Below are 20,380 nucleotides of genomic sequence, written 5' to 3'. Positions count from 1 at the left end.
ATTTTGAAAAAATAATATCATATTCGTAATTAGCGACCCCGAAAACCCCCGAGTAACGAGTTTCAAGCGAATCCGATGAATTTTTCCAAAAGGTGTCCTCCATATTGGTTTTCTGGGGTTATATCAAAACCCTGAACTGATGGGGTTAAATGGACCTCGGATTCGGATTCAGCGACCCCAAAAACATAACGTACACATAGTGAGACCTTTGGGTCAGAACACAAATTTTTTTTTGTGTGGCTGTGTTATTAACTAACAGCCACTCTAACTGGGAATAGAAAAAAAAATTAATTTTTTAACGCTAAAGCTCCGTCTCAACCGTCGAAAGTGAAGACTTTCCATAAGTGCTTATTATTTCTAAAACTACGCATTATTTTAAGTGAATCGCGGAGAAGATTTTGATCAAAAATATTTACTTGTCAGAACTTTTTTGATATGGAGCTGAAAGCTGAAGGTATGTAGAATAGCCCAAGTATTTGATTTTTTTCTTTAAAGTGTCTTAATAGTAGTTTAAATATAATTTTAAATAAGCGGCAGAAAATATAAAAAAATTGCCTTTTCCGATTTATCAAAGCTTTTAATTACTTTTGCACCAAATTGCACGCATGATATTAGTACCAAAATGTTTGCATAGATCTCTAGTTTCAATATCAAAACCTTCCAACTGCGTTTAGCTGCCTCGGGGTAATGCATAAAGATTATACAACCCTCAATTTCAAAAAGATTTTCAAGGTTTCACTTATTTTTTTAATTGGCACTATTGCCCATTTTTTTTAAATTATTTTAGGATCGAGTTATAAATGTTCATTTGCTCGAATGTTTATATTGGACAAATGGCTCTCCTATCAAAGCGTCAAAAACCAAGAAGAAAGGAAACGGAAAGTTTTTGAAGTCCTGACACAATCTGTGCCATCAGGCGAAAATGTAAATACTGACAGTTTGAAAAATTGCATTTTCTACCTTTGCCGAAGGTTTTTGAAATATTGGACGCAAGTTGACAGATCAAGATCCAGACTAATCAGCAAATACTGCGACTGGTTAAATGAAAATGAAAATTGCACTCTTTTTACATTTGCAAAGACTGGTAATGAAGATTTGCCCTCTACAAGCAAGCAATTGCATAGAAAACCATTTGCTGACTGCAGTAAGAGATCTAAGCGCCGCAGATTAGCTCAACTATCAAAGGTCGATACTTCTGCCGTCACTGCGATAATTAATGATTCCGCCCAATCAAGCCCCTCTTCTGTACAATTCAGCGCTGACGAAATGGTATCACTAATTACGGAGGCTAAATTGACAAAACACCATTACTTTAAATTTACAAATTTTTTGCCCTCATATCAGAAAGTGCTAGAAGCAAAGAAACGATGTTATCCATTAGAGGAATGTGTTACAGAATGCTCTGCTAATTTACAGTCTTTGTTAGACCACACTACTTCTCGAATTTTTGAATCCCAAAAGAGCGTGAAAGATCGTGTTGATGCAAATAATGATTATGTTTTAATTGGTAAGTGGGGTTTTTATGGCAGTACCGGGCACATGGAATATAAACAAAAAATTTCGGATTCAAAAATTGAGGACAGCAGCTTATTTGTAACATCTTGAGTTGGCCTTAAATTAATTTATTAATCTAGCATGTCAGATTCACCTATTACTGTTTGGAAGAATCCCCGGCCATCCTCTACTAGGTTTTGTAGACCGATTCGGTTAAAATTTGCCAAAGGAACAAAAGAACTTTCCGTGCAAGAAGAAGCTTATTTTAAAGATAAAATTAACAAGTTACAACCGACTTCGTTACTTTTCCATAATCGCGAAGTAGTTGTGGAGCATTCTTTGCATCTATCAACGGTTGACGGAAAAATTTGTTCTGCTCTTAGCGATTTATCTACCAATAGATGTTACATTTGTGGAGCAACACCAAATGAGATGAACGACATTGAACGATCTATAAGCAAACCAGTAGACATCTCCAAATATGAGTTTGGCTTGTCGCCACTTCATTCGTGGATTCGGTTTTTTCAATAATTTAATCCACGTTTCTTATAAAATTTATTAAAAAAACGGCAATGTAGCTCAGACGAAGATAAGGCTCTTGTAGCGCAAAGAAAGAAAACCGTGCAGCAGCAGTTTAGGGATCGTTTAGGTTTGGTTGTGGACAAGCCTCGAAGCGGTGGAAGCGGCGCAACCAACGACGGCAATACCGCTCGAAAAGTTTTCCGAAACTGTTATTTCAGCAGAAATTACTGGAACAGATAAGGTTATTATTGACAAGTATTTCCGCATCCTGCAGTGCCTGTCGTCGGGTTATAAAATAGATACTAAAAAATTTAAAATTTATGCATTTGAAGTTGCGAAAAACCTAGTTGGGGCATATCCGTCGTATAATTTACCACCATCTGTCCATAATCCATTGGTCCGAGGTGATTGATTTCGCAATCTTGCCAATTGATGAGCTCTCCAAAGAAGCTGCCGAATCATGGAATAAGCTAGAGAGGCAATTTCGACGTTTCAACACAAGAACAAATTCCCGTGTTTTCACCAATACTGACCTTTTGCACAGATTACTTCTTAACCCTGATCCTACATATCTTCTTCTTATTATTTTTTGGCGCTGTCACCGCCTAAGCGATTTTGGCCGAGTTCAGCAAACAAAGCCAGTCGTTTCTCCTCTGTGCCAACTGAAGCCAATTGGAAACGCCAAATGAAGCCAAGTCCTTCTCCACCTGATCTTTCCATCGTAGTGCGGGCCTCCCTCTTCCTCTTCTACCACCAGCGGGTTCCGAGTTGAATTCTCTCAGAGCTGGAGCGTCTGTGTCCATTCGAACGACATATCTAGCCTTCGAAAATTACCGCGAAAATCCAGGTCTGAGCTATCAAAAGAGGTATTCGATTTATTATGCACTTAAAACTATGTTACCTTTGTATGCATTGTTTGTATGATCTAGTAGTAATTTGACTTTACATAAATAAAAAATTTAAAAAAACACTTTTCTATGCACTTTTTCATCAAAGGGATTTTTTCCAAAACAACTAGACAAAAAAACCGCGGATTCATCGCTCACAAAACCTCTATGACCGCCTTCCTTCGAGAGCGGTACCACTGTGCGCCGCCTTCGAACGGCGAATAGTTTTGATCAAGGCACATAAATACAGGTAGAAGCCAAAATGACGTTGCTCTCATGAGAACCAAACCTTTAAACTTCAACTTGATTTTATTTTATTTCCTATATTTCGTTACGCTTTGAATGTCATATCGTTGTTTTTTTTTGAATGTTCGTTAATAACAAATTTTAATTTGCATTTGAATTTTTGTAGTGTTGTGCGGTTTATACTTAGTGTATGTGTTAAAAATGCAACACCTGAAGCGTTGTGTTTTATGTGGTGTTAAATATAAGGCAGATACCACTAATTTTTTAACGTGCCTCAATGTCCTTCGCGTATGGAACGTTGCGAAAGCAGCTGTGGGCAGAGCTGCAGTGAAATGCCTTGCTGTGCGTTAAACATTTTAAAGAAGTACAAATACACCGGGAGGTACAGGAAAGGCACGTTTGAAGCCAAGTGCTGTTCCTATGACCCTTATGCCGAAAAGTCCCTCCAACAACACTGCAACTCATAAAACAAAAACAGAAAACAACATACACGTTTTTTCAAATTTTAACTAAAGAAAATAAATAAATAAGAATAAACTTCAAATATACTTAAAAACGTCAACCAGTGAAATATATTTTTTTATTTTTCCTTACACACGCTCATTTTTATTTTTACTCTCCCGAAAACTTTGACTTTTGTAGGTTTGATGTCAATTTGGCTTCTACCTGTTTTTATTGTACCATGAGTTTTGATGAGGTTTTCCACTGCCTGCTAAGGGGCAAATGCTTGAAAAAAAAAATTTTTATGTAAATATTCTTCAAAAGAGAGAACCCAGGTCCTACGGAGTGGTGGTACGCATCGCTAACCACTCAGCCACTACACCTATCTTTTAATTTACTTATTATCTTATATTTATCTTTATCGCTACCTTTATCTATATAATTTTTTTCTTTGACTTTGTATTTATATTAAACTTTATATTTGTCAATGTCTATGTCTGTCCCTTTGGCTTTATCGTTATTTTTATAATTTATTTATTTCTATATTTAACTTTTTATTCATATTTAGTTTTGAAGTTTGATATGTCGAAAAAAATCTGCAAGGATATAGAAGAAAATTCTTACGCCGAATGATTAGCGAAAGATGCTAACGAAAAACTGAGCCACTGGGTCTGTGTGTAACCGAAACAGAACCAAAAACTTAGGGGAATTTGCATGCTGTTACAACAACAAAACGAGTATATTCAAACGTTCCCACGACAGTCGGGTTTACGTAACCGGAACGACGCAGATTTATATCTGGCCGAGGACTGTCACTCCCGCATTATCCCCGAAAAAACTCTGTGGGGAATTTGTACGCTTTTGCAACAACAGTATATTTAGAAATCTCCATTCCAATTTCCTTCGCTAAATAGTCTTTCAGTGATACTGGCGGACGTACTAATTAAATACTCGTATTAACGTAGTCAGGAGACCCAACTGGAATTGAAATGCGGAATCGAAACTGGCATTTGTCCTCTATGGACTCAAAAAATTATAAATATTTGTTCCGACTTTAATTGGGACCCAAATTTATATGTGATTTCATCGACTATGGTAGTATCGATTGTGGGTATTAGATAAAAAAAATAATAATTTAAATTTTTTTAGTCCCCATAGAGGAATGTGAACCCTCCATAGAGAAATTTGACCTCTGTGCGACACGCCTTAATCGTCTCCAATCTGATATAAAAATTTGCTTCCTACATTTAAGGACCACCCTAATGTGCATACGTATGCACTATTACAGTTTTGGCCTGGGAGCCTACACGGTAGACTATAGTCAAGCAGCAATGCAGTCAGATAAAACGTTCTGACAAAGTGCAGGGACACAAGGTTTTGTCGCTCAATAATTTTAGACATCTGACTTGCTAAATTCTAGTTTCCAGACAGAAGAGTTAGACTCTACTATCATATACACCGACGACTCCAATCTGGAGCAGAGAGTACAAAGTGGTGTTTATTCCCGGGAACTTTAACTTAAATCTTGTTTTCGATTGCCCGATCCCTGCAAAGTGATTCAAGCCTATTTGATAGGTATTAAGGAAGTCGCGCAGTGGTTAATCAGGGCTAATGTTAACCTGCCAGAAGTAATCATATTCGCGGACAACCAAGACGCTAAAGATATATAATACTACATCACTTCCTCTGAAATACTTAACTATCGAATATTGACATATGTATGTACATAGATACAAATTCTAAACGAACTGCCTGCACCCTGCAAGTATGACTTGGGTTCGAAGACACGTCCACAGTGGGTCAGATATGAAGCGGATATGCGTCTTCATTCTTAAAACCTACTTCCTGGTACTGGCAAACAGAAGTTGGTCTATACAGCCAACATATAAGTACAGCACCTTCAATTCCCTGGAACAGCCTGAACTTAGTATGGTTGTTGGAATCATCACTGGACATTGCCTAATAGAATACACGCACGAAGAAATGGCTTTCTGACAACCGACTTCAGTAGCAACTGCCTAGATGAAAATAAAATTTAAAGCGGCGAGTACTTTCTCTGCCACTGTCCAGGATTGGGGACAAATTTAAATATTTTGAAGACTCCAATAAGTTGTTCTCTATTCGTAAACTGAACATAGAAAGGTGCTTAAAAGGTTATTAAATATTTTGAGTTTAAATAAATTCAATTAACAGCTACTTATTTGAATAATTAAAATATTTGGACTTAATACTTAAGTTGTTTCTTATAGCCCATTTCCACTCAAAGCCTAACTGCATTTAAGCGACCAGGGGTTAGCTTAGAATTTTAACATCGGCATGTTTTTTTCTTACTTTTTTCTTTTTCACGCTCGTTTGCTTGTACTGACTATGCGCAATCACCCTCTTCAAGTGGTAATATCCTTTTTCCAATAGGCATAAACTGCGGTTAAGGCTTGGTCGAAATGAACTATTACTTATCAAAAATATTTCATAAAAATTTAACTAAAAAGTAAGCTGCCAAAAACTAAATACTATATACTAGAAGTAAAATATTAAAAAAAAAAAAATAAATCGAGATGCGAACACACGAGAATGCAATAAAAATGCAAAATTTAAAATTTCTAGCCGAGGACAAGATTAAAATATGAAATATTTGAAAACCATAGATACATTCAAAATATAATAAAAAATTTTCAGAGTAATAAGAAAATTAGTTCTAAAGGATCAATAGTTTCTGCAAGCACTTCACAGTTAAGCTCAGCGTACTTTAATGAGTCGGTTTTTTCGCTTAAGCGTGTCGCTTTCAAGTTATCCAAAATAGAAGCCGTGGTAGTACGCGTAGAAGCGGAAGTTATAGTCGAGGTTTTGGTGCTACATGGTGTACCATGCAGATATCCATTGATTCTAGTGGCATACGCATTGCAACGTGCCAGGATGCTCTTTGTTGTAATTGTTTGATATTTTGCTGGCTCTGTGCTCAGCGATGATAGCACAGATAACGATGTTGATGCTGCTGTTGGTTCATGTGATATGCTAAGCTCTTTGAGTGCTTCGGACGGTGAAATGGAGGGAGTCGATTGTGTGGCTGATGAACTTATATTTGTATATGAGTTTTTCAATGGATCAACAGCATCGCTTGTGGCGAATGTTGCTGCTGGTAGTTGCTCTTCGTTGTGTTCAATATTGCAAGTGGGCGAATTTGAGAGTATTATCTGAGTAGTAGCCGTAGTGGGCGTGGTTAGATTAATGGAAGGAAAAGCTACCTTTTTGCCAATGTTGCGAATTGCATTGATTTTCGTGGAGGATTTTAGGGTGCTGGAAGTTAATGAAAGCGGTGGTACTGATGATGATGCCGATGACGATGATGATGTTGTGGCTGTTGATGATGTTAATGGTGATGAATATGATATGGTTGTATGTGGAATATCTTTTGCAGAAGCATTATGGCGACTTTTAACGTTGTCGCTGTAGGTATTTGGCGATGTTGTGAGGACAACGGTGATGATGCTGCTTATTTTGTTAAGAATTTATTAGATGGGAAAAATAATTTTGGATTTATTAGCGTAAATTAAATGGATATTGATTGGGAAAGAAAAACAAAAAAACATGAAAGCGAAAAAGCGAGCGTAGATTAGGTAAAATGGGATTTTTCACAAATAAATAACGTAAAACTTTGAGAAAGTGAACAAATTTTGCTTTTAATCTTAATATGTATGTAGGCATGTAAATCATGAATATTTTGCATAAATTTCACTTGCCGAAATGTTTAATGTACCCAGAAGAATTATAAATGCAATTTAGTTAGTTTGAAAGCCTCATAACATCTTTGAGATACATACAGTGCGAAAAAATTGTAGCCGCACCACATATTAAATAGTTTTTAATATATGTATTAATTTTTTTTGCTATTTAATTTTACTTATTTTAATTTTATAGCAAATACTGTTCATTCTTTAACAAAACCGTGTAAATCCCAGTTTTAAACTCTGTGCAATATTAAATAAAATCAACAAACTTTCTTTAAAATACCGAGCTTTTTAACTAGATGTCTTAGAAAGATGTTGAGTACGCAAAGTCCACTGAATACTAGTAGAATAAAGTACAAGTTTTAAATGGTTTAAAATTACCGGTGATGTTTTAGTTTTTTGTTTTGTCGAAGACGTTTCTTCTATATAAATATGTAAATATAAAGTGTGTTCATTCGTTATAAGGAAACTAACGGTAATGTTTAGCCATTTGAAACTTGTACTTTATTCTACTTGAATTCAATGGGCTACAAAATCTTTTTAAGAAATCTCGAAATTTTTACGAAAGTTTGTCGATTTTTTTTTAATGTCGCACAAAGTTTGAAACCGGAATTTACATGGGTTTCGTCAAAGAATTAACTATATTTTTATAAAAAATAACCACGATTAAATAACAATATAATAAATTGTTAAAACTTGTGGATCGGCTATAATTTTTTCGAATATTTATATGAATTAAACATTTTTTTTTGTAAGTAATTTTCTTTTTTATACATTTCCAATTCATTGCAAAACTTCGAATTCTATATATTAAGAAAACAAAACATACACCAGGAAATTTATTGTGAAAGATGAGAGGGCATTAGTTCAAAACACTTTTTCGCACTCCAAAAACCAATCCATAAAAATTAAAAAACAGAGGTACATATTCTCCTCATATGTAAATTAACACTCACCAATCAAAATCAGAAAAAAAACAAAAAAAAAACAATATATATCGAACTCACTTATCCTCAGCTGCATTGTTATCGGCCAACGTGCCTTGCATACCACTGGCACCCAAAAGCACTTCGGCTTCACCGCCAGCTGACGTCAGCGCAATAGCAGCAGCGGCATGTTTCCTGGCGTCCAGCTCATCCTCCTCCTGCACAATATGAAGAATTTGTATAGCACGATCCTCAGCGTAGTTAACCGACTCCAAAGCCATAAGTATAATGCGATCAGCTGTCTGTGGGTATTTCTCTTTCAGTTGGGCTTGTACTGCAAAACAGGAAATATGAGTTATAAATTTTAAATAAATATCATCTAAAAAAAAATTAGTTTTTAGTGGTGTATAAAAAATACTTACTTGCTGCCTTCTCCTCGATCGTGTACTCTTTCGGGCGCAGTGGTATAATCGTCTCATCGCCAGGCTTTTTGACCGCCCCAGCATGTGCATGCTCTGCATCGAAGCGATGTGTGGTTTTTGGTGGTATAAAATCACGTTTTGTATAGCCCATGGAAATGAGTTTCTCTGATGCTGTTTGTACATTATTATCGGAGCTGGCGAGTATATCCAAGAGAACCATTTCATCTGCCTTGGGGAAAATAGTTTTCAAGTATCTGAGGAAAGGGAAAGCGTAATCTGTTTTATTTTTGGTGGATGGCAAGTATTAACAGAATTTAAAGTTGCGAGAATACGAAAAAATAATAATTTTCTGCTCAAAAATAAAACATGTAAAAAAATATGTTAATTACATAGAAAAACTAATATAAAATCAAATTAAATAAATCATTAATCTGTTGAAAAATACTAAAAAAATAAATAGAAGCTATAATAAGCTATCATTTTTGTAAAGGCTCAGTACATACATACATATAATAAAGTGAAGAAAAACAATTTTTTTTTATTAAAATTATAAAACTAGAGGGTCATTCCATGTTGAAGTGGAAAATGAGATACATTTATAATGCCTTAATTATGCCTATTTCAGTAGTAACCTCTGCTAAATGCCTACCTTTCATTAATCTGTTGAAAAATATTAAAAAAAAAAATAATAGAAGCTCTAATTTTTGTAAATGGAAGCTTTACTACATATGTATGTATTTACTTACATCAGTCACAAGGACATGCTCCACCAGCGACAATTTTAAGTATTGCTATGCAGATTATATACGCCTAAATTTTTATGAAAACGAAAGCGTATAGTAAAAATCAGGCTTCAAAATGAAGCTTTTTGGATAAAATTCGCCTTTGAGTGCACAAAGGTGTGTTACAAAGAATTAAGAAAATGTTTGGTATTTTTAAAAAGATCTTTCACTCTTGTATAGGCTCCGAGGACATACATACATACTATGTACATATCATCGATGTTTTTGCAAAACCGCCTAAATCGCCGTTGTGATAAAAAAAAGAGAATTGGTAACCCTGAACTCCAGGCATCGAGATTTATGCATAAAAATCGTTAAATCGTTATTAAAACAACACATTTGTAAAATAATAGCTAGAGAAAATACCGCCATAGTGCCGTAAGATGGGCCGTTTTGCAAAAACATCGACGATATGTATGAAGCTATAACACCAGTCAACACAATTTTTTAAGTCTGACTTCCACATGTTAAATTTTAGTTTCTCCTACGCTAAAATAAGGGAAAAAATTATTTTTTGATCAAAGTTTGCTTCACTAATTTTTATATATTTTTTTTATAATTTAACTTTAAATTAGAAAAGTTTTTGCTGGATATCAGAGTCTTTTTTATTTCAGATTTGTGATAAACAATAACATATAAATTTAAAATAACAAGAAATTAATGTCTAAAAGTGAATATTTTTCGGATTTCTTATACTTATCGGCGTTAATCAGACAAGAGCAAACTTTAAGAACTAAAAATGAAAATTCAAGTGTTTTTTAATGTTTGGAATTAGAATCTAAGCAAGAGAACAGAAACCCAAAGAAAACACATGTTTGTTGACCGGCGTAATTTTAAATTGCTGATATTCTGGAATTTAATGATCCACCAGCCAAAATGGAATTGCCTTAAATTAAATTAAATAAAATTAATATAAAATTAAAAAAAATTAAAAATCAGTAGAACAATAAAATAAAAAATAAATAAAAACGAAAATATTCAATCAAAATAAAAAACCTATACAATGAAACAAAAATTAAATAAGAAAGCATTAAATAAGATAAAAAAATAGTAAAAAATATATATATATAAAAATATAAATAAAACAAAATATAAAAAAAGATAAATGAAATAAAATAAAAAATATAATAAAAACATCAAAAGTTGGAAAAAACTAATAAATTGAAATAAAAACATTTTAACAAAAAATATTAACAAAATTACTAAAATAAAATGAAATAAAATTAAGTATAACAAAATGTTTAAAATAAAATAAATAGTATTAAACAAAATAAAATTAAAAATAAATAAAAATATAAAACGTTGAAATGGAAAATAAAGTAATTTAAATAAACAAAATTTTTAAACTATTAAGTCTAAATAAAAGTCAAGATGTTTATATTGCGTAGATCTAAGTTGTAAAGTCAAAAACTTCCTGGATTCATGGCATTTTCCATGTCATTTTGAATAATAATTGTCATTAACTTTAATCTAATACAGTAGAATCATGCTTTTCTTATATATATGTATACACACATATCGTCGTTTAAAGTACAAAACCGCGTATCGTCATTCCTCCAAACCGCGTAACTGACATTTGCTGCCAAAAATTGGATTTGCTCACCGAAGCTCTTGGCTCAAGCCTTATCCATTCGTCCTCAAATATACTTGCCAGAAATGCGATACGCGGTTTTGCATTTTCTTGATACGCGGTTCTGTACCTTAAACTACGATTTGTATGTATGTTGCCACTGTGAATTAGAATGGCCGCTCGTATTACGCCTTCCAATATAAGATTGCAGAAGTCGCAAAGAAGTGAGTTCTACTGTCCAAAATATCGTTTGTAGAGGTGCTTTTCAATTAAGACAGTGGTAAAAGTTGTGCTCAGTGTCAGACTACATGGTCGTATTAAATTTAGGTATGGCGCCGCAGAGGTAGCTTCTCTTTATGCTGTTAAAAGTGACTCTAAAACATAGATGGGCACACCAATACAGTCTCATTTTGTCATGGTATTCGTGAATCGCGCTGAGTAACAGTTGCCACTTTTCTATATTGTACAAAAGTGCGTCGTTTTTTGCGCGTGTTAGAAAACGCTCTTACAAATTTATATTTAATTTGTATTATGAACATGAACCGAAAATAATAAAATATAATAAAAAAATAATGAAGAAATAATTTCAAATATTGAATTATGAAATTAATTTTTATAAGTACATATGTACGTGCATGAAAAGTTTTTTAATTTAATTTCATTAAACTAATGTTTTAAAAAATGATAGTTTATTCAACAACAAAATTCACGAATTTAAAATTTCTAAACTTTGTAAAAAACTCAGTATTCAATAAAGTATACTAAATATATTAAATTGCCGTATCGTACATACATATATACATAAAACCCATTACAAAAAACTTTAAATTGGTTTACACAGTTCGGCAGTTTGACTTTTTTACCATGACAAATAATGTCGCCTTATATTAAAAGAACGATTCCAAGTAGTCGTATTACCACATAACAAGCATTGGGCATTATTGTCTTTTCTTAGAACCGAAAATTGTAATTGGCACTCATACGCAGCCATTTTGGGCATTGTTACATATATAGGTGGCAACAACGCGCTGAAATTACGAATAAAAATATTCAACGGCAAAGCGTGGTATCACTCTCATGAAAACTGAAAGCAGACTGAATTGAAATTCGCTGCGTCGTTTCTGTATACGTATAAGCGCTGCGACGCAGACGCTACTCGCGAGTAGCGTTTTGCCCATCATTGCTCTAAAATCAACAAAACGATGGTGTGCGTCGATTTTCTTATCTAAGATTTTTTCCACTATTGGACGATTTGCCTGACGTCAAGCTATACTGATAAGGTGCAGGCAATTGGCTTATAAAGGGCTTTAGTCTTTCAGGCCGTATCATCGATCTTCGGCGCCATCTTTGAAAAGCTCAGCCGGCAGTGCTCCAGCAGCATCGCCTTTTTTAAGCGGCGTTATTACTGCTCTCTCTACGACTTGGTTGAGTGAAGGGACATGAGCTTCGTCTCTGTACATTGGTCTGGACTCCATATCTCTGGTGTGTGTACACTGGACATCTGTTACCAGATTTCCATCTTATTTGCTGATAGAATATCCGTGCCGCATTTCTGCATGCCAACAGTTCAAGCTCTACACCGGTAGTGGGCATCAGCTTGCCCGCGGGCAAGGCTCTTTCAAGCTTTCTATACTAAATATATAAAAAGCCGGATATCTTTTATGCCTTTTAAAAATGCGTCTCTCAATAACCCGTACTTAGTTCTCAATAACTTGTAACTCATAGTGAATGAAATGCAATTAAAAATGATTGGCGCCATATTTTATAACTTTTAGCATAATTTTTGCTTTTTTTAAGAACATTACCTAGAACGGACTTAAGTTATCTCATTTTTTAATTCTAGATGTTTGACATGCAAAAAAGGCATAGATGCACCACTTTTTAATTTTAGATTACTTATAAGCTCGCCAGAATCAGTGCGTTCTATCTCTTGTGCAAAAGCGTGCAACTGAAAAGTGGATAAACTCTACGTATCGAACGAAAATCGCTATACTCTTTACTTTTCATTTACAGCAAGTAGGGAAGAACAATAATTTCAGATGGGATAACAGTCAGCTGATTTGGAACCAAAGAATAAGTGCACTTTTGTTTAGATCAACGCTTTCATTGTAACTTGTCAGTTGGAAACTTTTCCTGAAGGGATGGGGAAGTGCTCATTCTCACATCGGCAAGCGTAGAATTTCACGCCAAGCTTTTTAGAACACTTTTAGACTTCATAATCTTTAGGCTGAATAAAGCTCTGAAAGCCTGGGCTCGAATCGTTACATCCGTTCATGGATCGAAAACCATATGAAAGCAAATTAAGTGATACGTCAGACTTATAAAGCTGAATGGGATAGGGTTACGTTCACGTATGTGATAATACGAAAAGTGTGTTTTTACGTGACGAGTAATACGGTATCGTATGTGACGATTCGAGCCCTGAACAGCGCTTAACGCCAGAAAAGCTTAGGGTGGATTCCCAATTTAAGCGACAGATCACTCATACGCCCTGTCTGGTTTGCATAAGTCGACTACACACATAAATACCAATAGCTAAATTGGATATGACCAAAAATATTACTTATATTATATTAAGTACAGTAGTTACTAACAGCCTCTATGGCAAGAAAAAGCTACCAAAATAAGGATAGTCAAAAGCATAATAATAATAATAATAGATTGGCGCTTAAACATATGTTAGTGTTTGGCCGAGCTTCTCCTCCGACTTGTGGCGTGCGCCTTGATATTGTCACACAGGGACCTACAGTTTTACGCCGACTCCGAACGGCGATTATATTTTTATGAGAAGCTGTTTTTCATGGCAGAAATACACTCGGAGGTTTGCCATTGCCTGCCGAGGGACGACCTCTGTTAAGAAAAAAAGTCAAAAGCATAGAAGTACAAAAAATATAAGCGTTGGATTCTTGTACCAAATCCAGCAAATGAAAAAATCATAAAAGCGCAACCGAAATTTTAAAAATAAAACGCATAACATTGATGCATATAAAAGCAAATTATTCTAATAGAAATACTATATATGTAGGTATTCTAAACTCATTGTCGGACCTTAATTTCATCTTTGGCGACGTGTGCGGCTTCGGAGAACTGCGCCATTGTTCGAAACGTGGCGAACCCTGATGGAACGGCATAGCTGCGGCAGCAGCTGCAGCCATATAACCACCACCACCACCACCTCCCCCATAACCGCCCCCAACGCCACCATGCACGCTTGTGACACTACCAAAACGACCGCCACCCGGTATGGGACTGGCTGTGCGCGAAGTACAGCTAACACCAGCGCTACCATTGAGACCAGCAAAGGGCCCAACGTTGCGTGCCGCTATGCCCTTATCCAGGCGACGTGCCGGTGGTGTCATATGAAAAGCGGAATTGCTGTGATAGAGATGGCGTTGGGCAGGCGGTGTTACATATGGGCCAGGCATGGTAACCGGATGCTTTTCCACTTGCAAAGCGCTTATGACGACAGCTTCACGATTGTAATACCTGTGCATTGTGTGTGTTAGCATTTGTGTGAGTGTAAAAATAAAATACAATAGCGTTTAGTGGAAATTGTTAGTATTTTTTTTTTACATTTATAGACAGACAGTGCATGTGTGTGTGAGTTTAGTGTGATAGCGGTAGTGGAGGTTAACAGCACAGAAAGTTTTGCAAACGACGCGGCGGTAAGCGTGTAAAAGCGAAAGATTAGTGTGATTAGTACAATGAAACATTGTTTTTTTTAGCGATTTTCAAAATATTCGCCACGGACTTACTTTTTAAGTAGCAGACGTATATGATCCTCGCTGGCGGTTGGAAATATATTCTGTATTTTATTTACCACCGCATCTGTGTCGATAGGATTTGTAAAGGAAGTCTCCTGTATGGTTGAACGGCGTGACATATTGCCCAATCGTGGAGTTTGCGTCAAAGAGGAGCGTGGCAATGGCAACGGCGACATTTCCTGCAATGCAAAGTAGGTATATATTTTAACAAATGTTAATCATAAAATATAATAATACACGTTAAGTGCATAGCTGTTGTTTAGAAACTCACCAAATTCCCACGAGAAGACAGCAAAGGACTGGAGGACATATTATGCAAACTTGTGTTTGTGCCAGGGCCCGCCTGAAAAGCACGCACTGCAGGCAAATTGTTGCTTGGATACACATGATAGGGTGAGCCATGCTGTACTGGCTGTACAAATAAATATGTACAAAAACGTATACAGGGTGAACCGGTAGCGGCGAAGAGGATAATTTACAAAATAAAGCGCATAGTGAAATCAAATCGAGTAATACATACATACAAACTACTGTACATAAAGGAATATATAGCTACTCTTATACATATGTACATATATGCAACCTTTTATTTTACCTGCATAGCTATGGATTCGTTGGAGCAGCGTTCATTCTGCAATTGCTTATAACGCGAACGTGGATCCTCCAGCTGCATTGCTTTTGTAAAATAGTTGATGTAGTAACTGCAAAGAAACAAAAATAATAATAATTAAGTAATAAGTGCATACAGACATATAATACCCAAGTAGATACTTGTACACACTTATGTACATATATCTAAGTATGTACAAATATAAAGCGCATTACTATGCCCAATTAAATCACAGTAAGCCTCATAACACAATCGTATTTATTTGACCATGGAAATGGCCTAGAACTGGCTTATTCCTTCCCACGGTCTCGTTTTTACGCACATCGAAGAAAGTCGAAGGCCGCAGAACATCGTATTCATACACATATATATGTATGTATATGCACATACAACCACATGCATGTATGCACAGAACTATGCATAGCGGAAGTGGTTCACGGAAAAGGACAAGGACATTTATATTGCCTTGGAAAATTATTTTGTGTGAAGTTGTATGTGTGTTTACTTGTAGGTATATGAATATAAAAGCGATTTTGCGAATAAAATCTGTACATGTATTTGTGTGCAGACTTTAAATAGTATGTTTATGCCCTGCTGGAAATGGGGCTAGTTTGTAGCTAACCTTTAACCACCCAGCTGTCTGCTTGTTGTAACTTTGTATTACTTATTTCCTTCGGCCGCGAAGGGCGATGGTCGCAGAAAAGCGAGAACTGTTTTTCTCTGCATAAGGTTTCAACTAACTTGTAACTAACTACTTTTGGACATAATATGTATATCAATAAGAAGGCACAACTTTTTAAATGTTTATATGATTATTTATTTATTTCATTTAAAATTACTTATTCTGCCTTATCCTGAGTTTCGCCCGAAAAAAAAAAAAATTCCCGAAATTTCCCAGTGGAAAATGTAATGTATAGTAATCGAAAAAATAATCAGTAAAACAACCCTTTTCACAATCGAAAATGCATTTTTTTCCCCAGGGCGATGTCCTAAGAAAATTGGGGCATTCAATTTTGTATTACCTACTATCGAGAAATTAATGTGATTTAATATGAAATTTTTGGGACATTTTGAATACATTAGAATGCTGATTACATATTAAAAAGTAATTGGATGTAAAACTCATAAGAAATACATTCGATTATGTATCACGCATGGAATGCATTACTACTTTTCCCACTGGGTTGTCATTCGCCCATAGTAAAACCATGGAAACCAAAAGTGAGAAGCGAAACGGTTCGGGGGAAAAAGAAACTCATAATAAGGCTGATTATTTCTTTATTTGTTTACATATTCTGCTCTAGGTCCATAGTCCCATATTAGAATTCCGTCAGATAAAACGCCAAAATAATAATATAAAATTTCGATCTTCATTTTATTTGTCCTGAATTCGAAAAGGCTTGTGAGAAGTTCAGAAATAAATTGTATTTTTGTAAGACATTTGTTAAATATAAACTTGTAAAGAAAACAAATTCCCGATAACTTCTGCATGTCTCCTGCATGACTTTACAACTCACTTTATGTTAAAAGTGAGGTATTTATCGAAATCCCACAAAAAGCTAACTATAAGCTAGTTATTTTTTATCAGTTGATAATTTTTTTCTGCAGGGTGTGTGCCGTGTTTGAAGTGTGCAACAGATAACACAGTATTGTAAAAATAATTAGGATATTCACAAGACGTCTTAAGCGTCGTAATGACTGAAAATACCTCTGCGTAACCTTTAAATACGTTTTAACCCTTAATTTACATTGGAAAATAATAATCACCACTCCAGCTTTCAGCTTTGCGGCACTTATTGACAAAATTTGACTATTTATTTTATTACTTTTTAAATTAAAAATTTTTTTTTTAGAAATATTTGAGAATTTTTTTGTTGAAGGTGGTTTGCATTTTTTCCATATAAAGTATTTTCGAAAAATTTTTTTGTATGGAAGAGACTGCGAGAAAAAAATTGCTAAAAATTCGTAGCTACTTAGAATTTCTATTTTGTTACAATAAAATGGATTGGGCTACAAATCTGCATACTGAAAAAAATTCTAAAAAATTGTATTAAAAAAAGTTGAAAATGTGCATGAAAATTAGCTGAATTTTCGCTAGTTTTGCACAAAGTTTAAAAGTTATATTTTTATGTTTTTTGTTGTGGAATGAACCAAATTTGTATAAAAAATTGTCGGAAAAATATTACAATAAAAATTGTTGCATATATTGTAACAAAGCATCTGTGCCAATATTTTTGGCCGGCAGTGTATATTAGGCCAAAATCACTTAGCCTGTTATAGCGGCAATAAAGAAGACGACAAAACGCTTTTTGTCACTTAGTTTTTGTATTTAACTCAGAGCCTAAAACTGATGTGTTAAGCCAAAGAACACTCGGCCATAAATTGCAATTGTACGCTCGTATAAAGTGCAAGTAGATACACTTATATTGTACTTCTTGAAAACCCGTTTAAGCCATTTGGCAATCTTTCTACAGCATTATACAAAAGAAATAAAACGTTGTTGAGTTTAGTGGTGCCAAATATGTATGTACGTTTGTACACAATTTATCGGCATAAATATGTATGTATGTATGTAAATACTTATGCTTACGAAAAAGTCAAAGTCCTTGAGTTAAATAGCGATTCCAACGTGTGTAATTTTTTCCGCGACTGAAGTTAAGGACCTTTTTGACACATTTTTGTTTTGTATAATGAATACATGCTATGTATGTGCATAAGTACATTTAATTTTATTAAAATTTTTGCTTTCTTAAATTGTGACACGTGATGAATGTACTACTCATCTATGAAGAGCAGTTAAGTATACATACATAAGTATGTACACATGTAGCTGCGAGCTTATGTTGGTAAATCTAAGGGATACAAGGATGCTGAGCAATGACAGTCTCTTGAAAATCTTTTCTTGTTAATTGAAGCTAAAACATGTTTATACATATGTACATATGTACGTATAAATGTGGTATTTATGGATGTAAGTATGTATGCTTAAAATAACAGCACACATTTCAAAAGTAAGCTTGCTTATTAAAAAATATGTACATATGTATGTACGCACTTCTATATCGTCGTACCGTGTTCTAGAAACTGAAACGGAAGCCATTATTTATTATTTACTCTTATTTTAGTCAATGGGAAGATAATAAAAGTTTCACAAAATTCAACGGTTTTTTTTTAAGGTTTTAATATTTCTTTTTATATGCGATTTTTTTACGAGCTTTTGCAATTAAATAACAAGACGAGCTGGAATTGTTCCTGACCTACGCTTAATTTACACTTGAGTATAATAAGCTAAGCTTGCTTAAGCGACTCTTTTGATCAAGGTTGCGCCAATTACAAAATTTTCGCTAGAAGTAGATATACAATTAATAGTGCTTCTGTAGATTCCTTCATTTCAATGAATTAACAAATTCACTTTTCAAGGGGCTCCCGGTCGCCCATAGACGCAATTAAATCAGTGGTCGACTACCAAAGAGGCCATCGAAGGAAAAAGGTGCGCGGAGGGAAAAAAGAGTTCTGCGCGGTAATAACGCTGGACGTAAAGAACGCCTTTAATACTTTGGGCTGGCAGCGCATAATGGAAACGCTCATTAAAATGGGAGCTCCAAGATATATCATAAGAATAATTAGGAGCTATATATCACACTGCAAGCTGAAGTACTGGAGCGATAGAGGCTCTAAGGAATACAGCATCGCGGCGGGGGTGCCTCAGGGATCTGTTCTCGGACCGCTACTACAAAGGTAGTTGAATGCGAAGATGATATTGCAGTGGTGGTTGTAGCGAAGCATATCCAGGAGATTGAGAGTAAAGCTAGCGAGACTATGAGGAGTATAAAAACGGGGCTAACGTATAGGAATTTAAGCCTCGCGGATTAGAAATCAGAGGCAGTTCTAATAAGCAGCATGGAAGCCGTAGAAACGATAAGATTTAGCGTAGGGTCGGAATCCTTCACTTCCAAGCCTGCAATTAAATATCTGGCTGTTATGATTGATAATCGACTAAATTTCAGGACCCACATTGAGTATTTTTCCGAAAAGGCTTCGAATGTTTAAGCATGTCTGTCTAGAATTATGTCTAATAACGGCGGTCCTAAACATAGCAGAAGAATCCTTTACTTTAGGGTGGTTAGCTCAGTTTTATTTATGCTGCTCCGATTAATGAAGGTAAAATGTTATGCACAGAAACTAACAACCATGTATCGCTTAAGTGCACTGGACTGGTCCCAGTAGACTTTCTCGCACAAGAGATGAAAAGAAAAAATATAATCACCGAGAAAAACGATGGTCTAACGCGAAAGAAAACAGCTACAGGAGAAAGGAGTCGTTCTATGGTAATCTGGCATAAACGATGGAACGTCTCAGAAGAAGGGAGGTGGACCCACAAGCTCATCCCCAACGTTGAAAAAAGCTTAATAGGTCTCACGGAGAGTGTAGTTTTTAGCTAACCTAGTTTCTACCGGGCCACGGTCTTTATCGTGGTTATCGAAACAGATTTCGGCATAATGACTCCCCATACTGTTCGCGGTGCATAGGAATAAGGGAAAACACGGAACACATAATGTTCTCCTGTCCCCGCTACGCCCCTGAGACACAAAATATGCTGCAGGACAATGACATACTAGATCATATCGCACACCTAGATCTAAAGTGCATTCAACTAAAACAAAAATTTGGGCGATTTTTTTTCTTCATGATTATATACATTAACTAAAAAACTACTGATCGAAGGTGATCATTTGTCAGACCTCTCCCAGGGGACCCGTACATAAAATAGAAGGTCGGAATGGTCGAAATCGGGATTGAATAATTGTTCCCGCTCACAGTGGGAAATTTTCGACTGTTTTTCTTCAAAAGTGGCTGGAAGAGTAAATTTTTTACAGAATTTCATTTTTTTTTTGAATACGTGGAACGGATTTTGGTAAAGATTGTTAAAGCCCGAATTAAAAAAAAAAAAAACTTGTACTTTATCAGCATATGGGTATTTCCAATCTAGC

At 35.2% G+C, this 20,380-nt stretch overlaps 2 protein-coding genes across 5 annotated transcripts in view; one reads left to right on the top strand and one right to left on the bottom strand.

Moving 5' to 3' along the window:
- LOC118745996 overlaps positions 1-20,380 on the top strand; it is a 39,607-nt gene that overhangs the window by 2,728 nt on the left and 16,499 nt on the right. The gene's annotated exons all lie outside the window — the stretch shown is intronic.
- On the bottom strand, positions 6,336-15,503 carry LOC118745997 (the record flags this gene model as incomplete). 2 transcript variants are annotated; one of them, XM_036479712.1, is given in 7 exon segments in its annotated part: positions 6,336-7,076; positions 8,323-8,575; positions 8,664-8,917; positions 14,064-14,501; positions 14,771-14,958; positions 15,051-15,191; positions 15,375-15,503. In XM_036479712.1, coding segments are annotated over 7 exon segments (2,093 nt in total), but the record flags the coding sequence as incomplete, so codon positions are not given.

The sequence above is a fragment of the Rhagoletis pomonella genome, unplaced genomic scaffold (assembly GCF_013731165.1).
Source record: "Rhagoletis pomonella isolate Grant_MI unplaced genomic scaffold, Rhpom_1.0 Rhpom_scaffold_00010, whole genome shotgun sequence".
Lineage (NCBI taxonomy): Eukaryota > Metazoa > Arthropoda > Insecta > Diptera > Tephritidae > Rhagoletis > Rhagoletis pomonella.
Note: the sequence above shows the minus strand (reverse complement) of the source record. Positions and strands in the feature narration are given on the sequence as shown.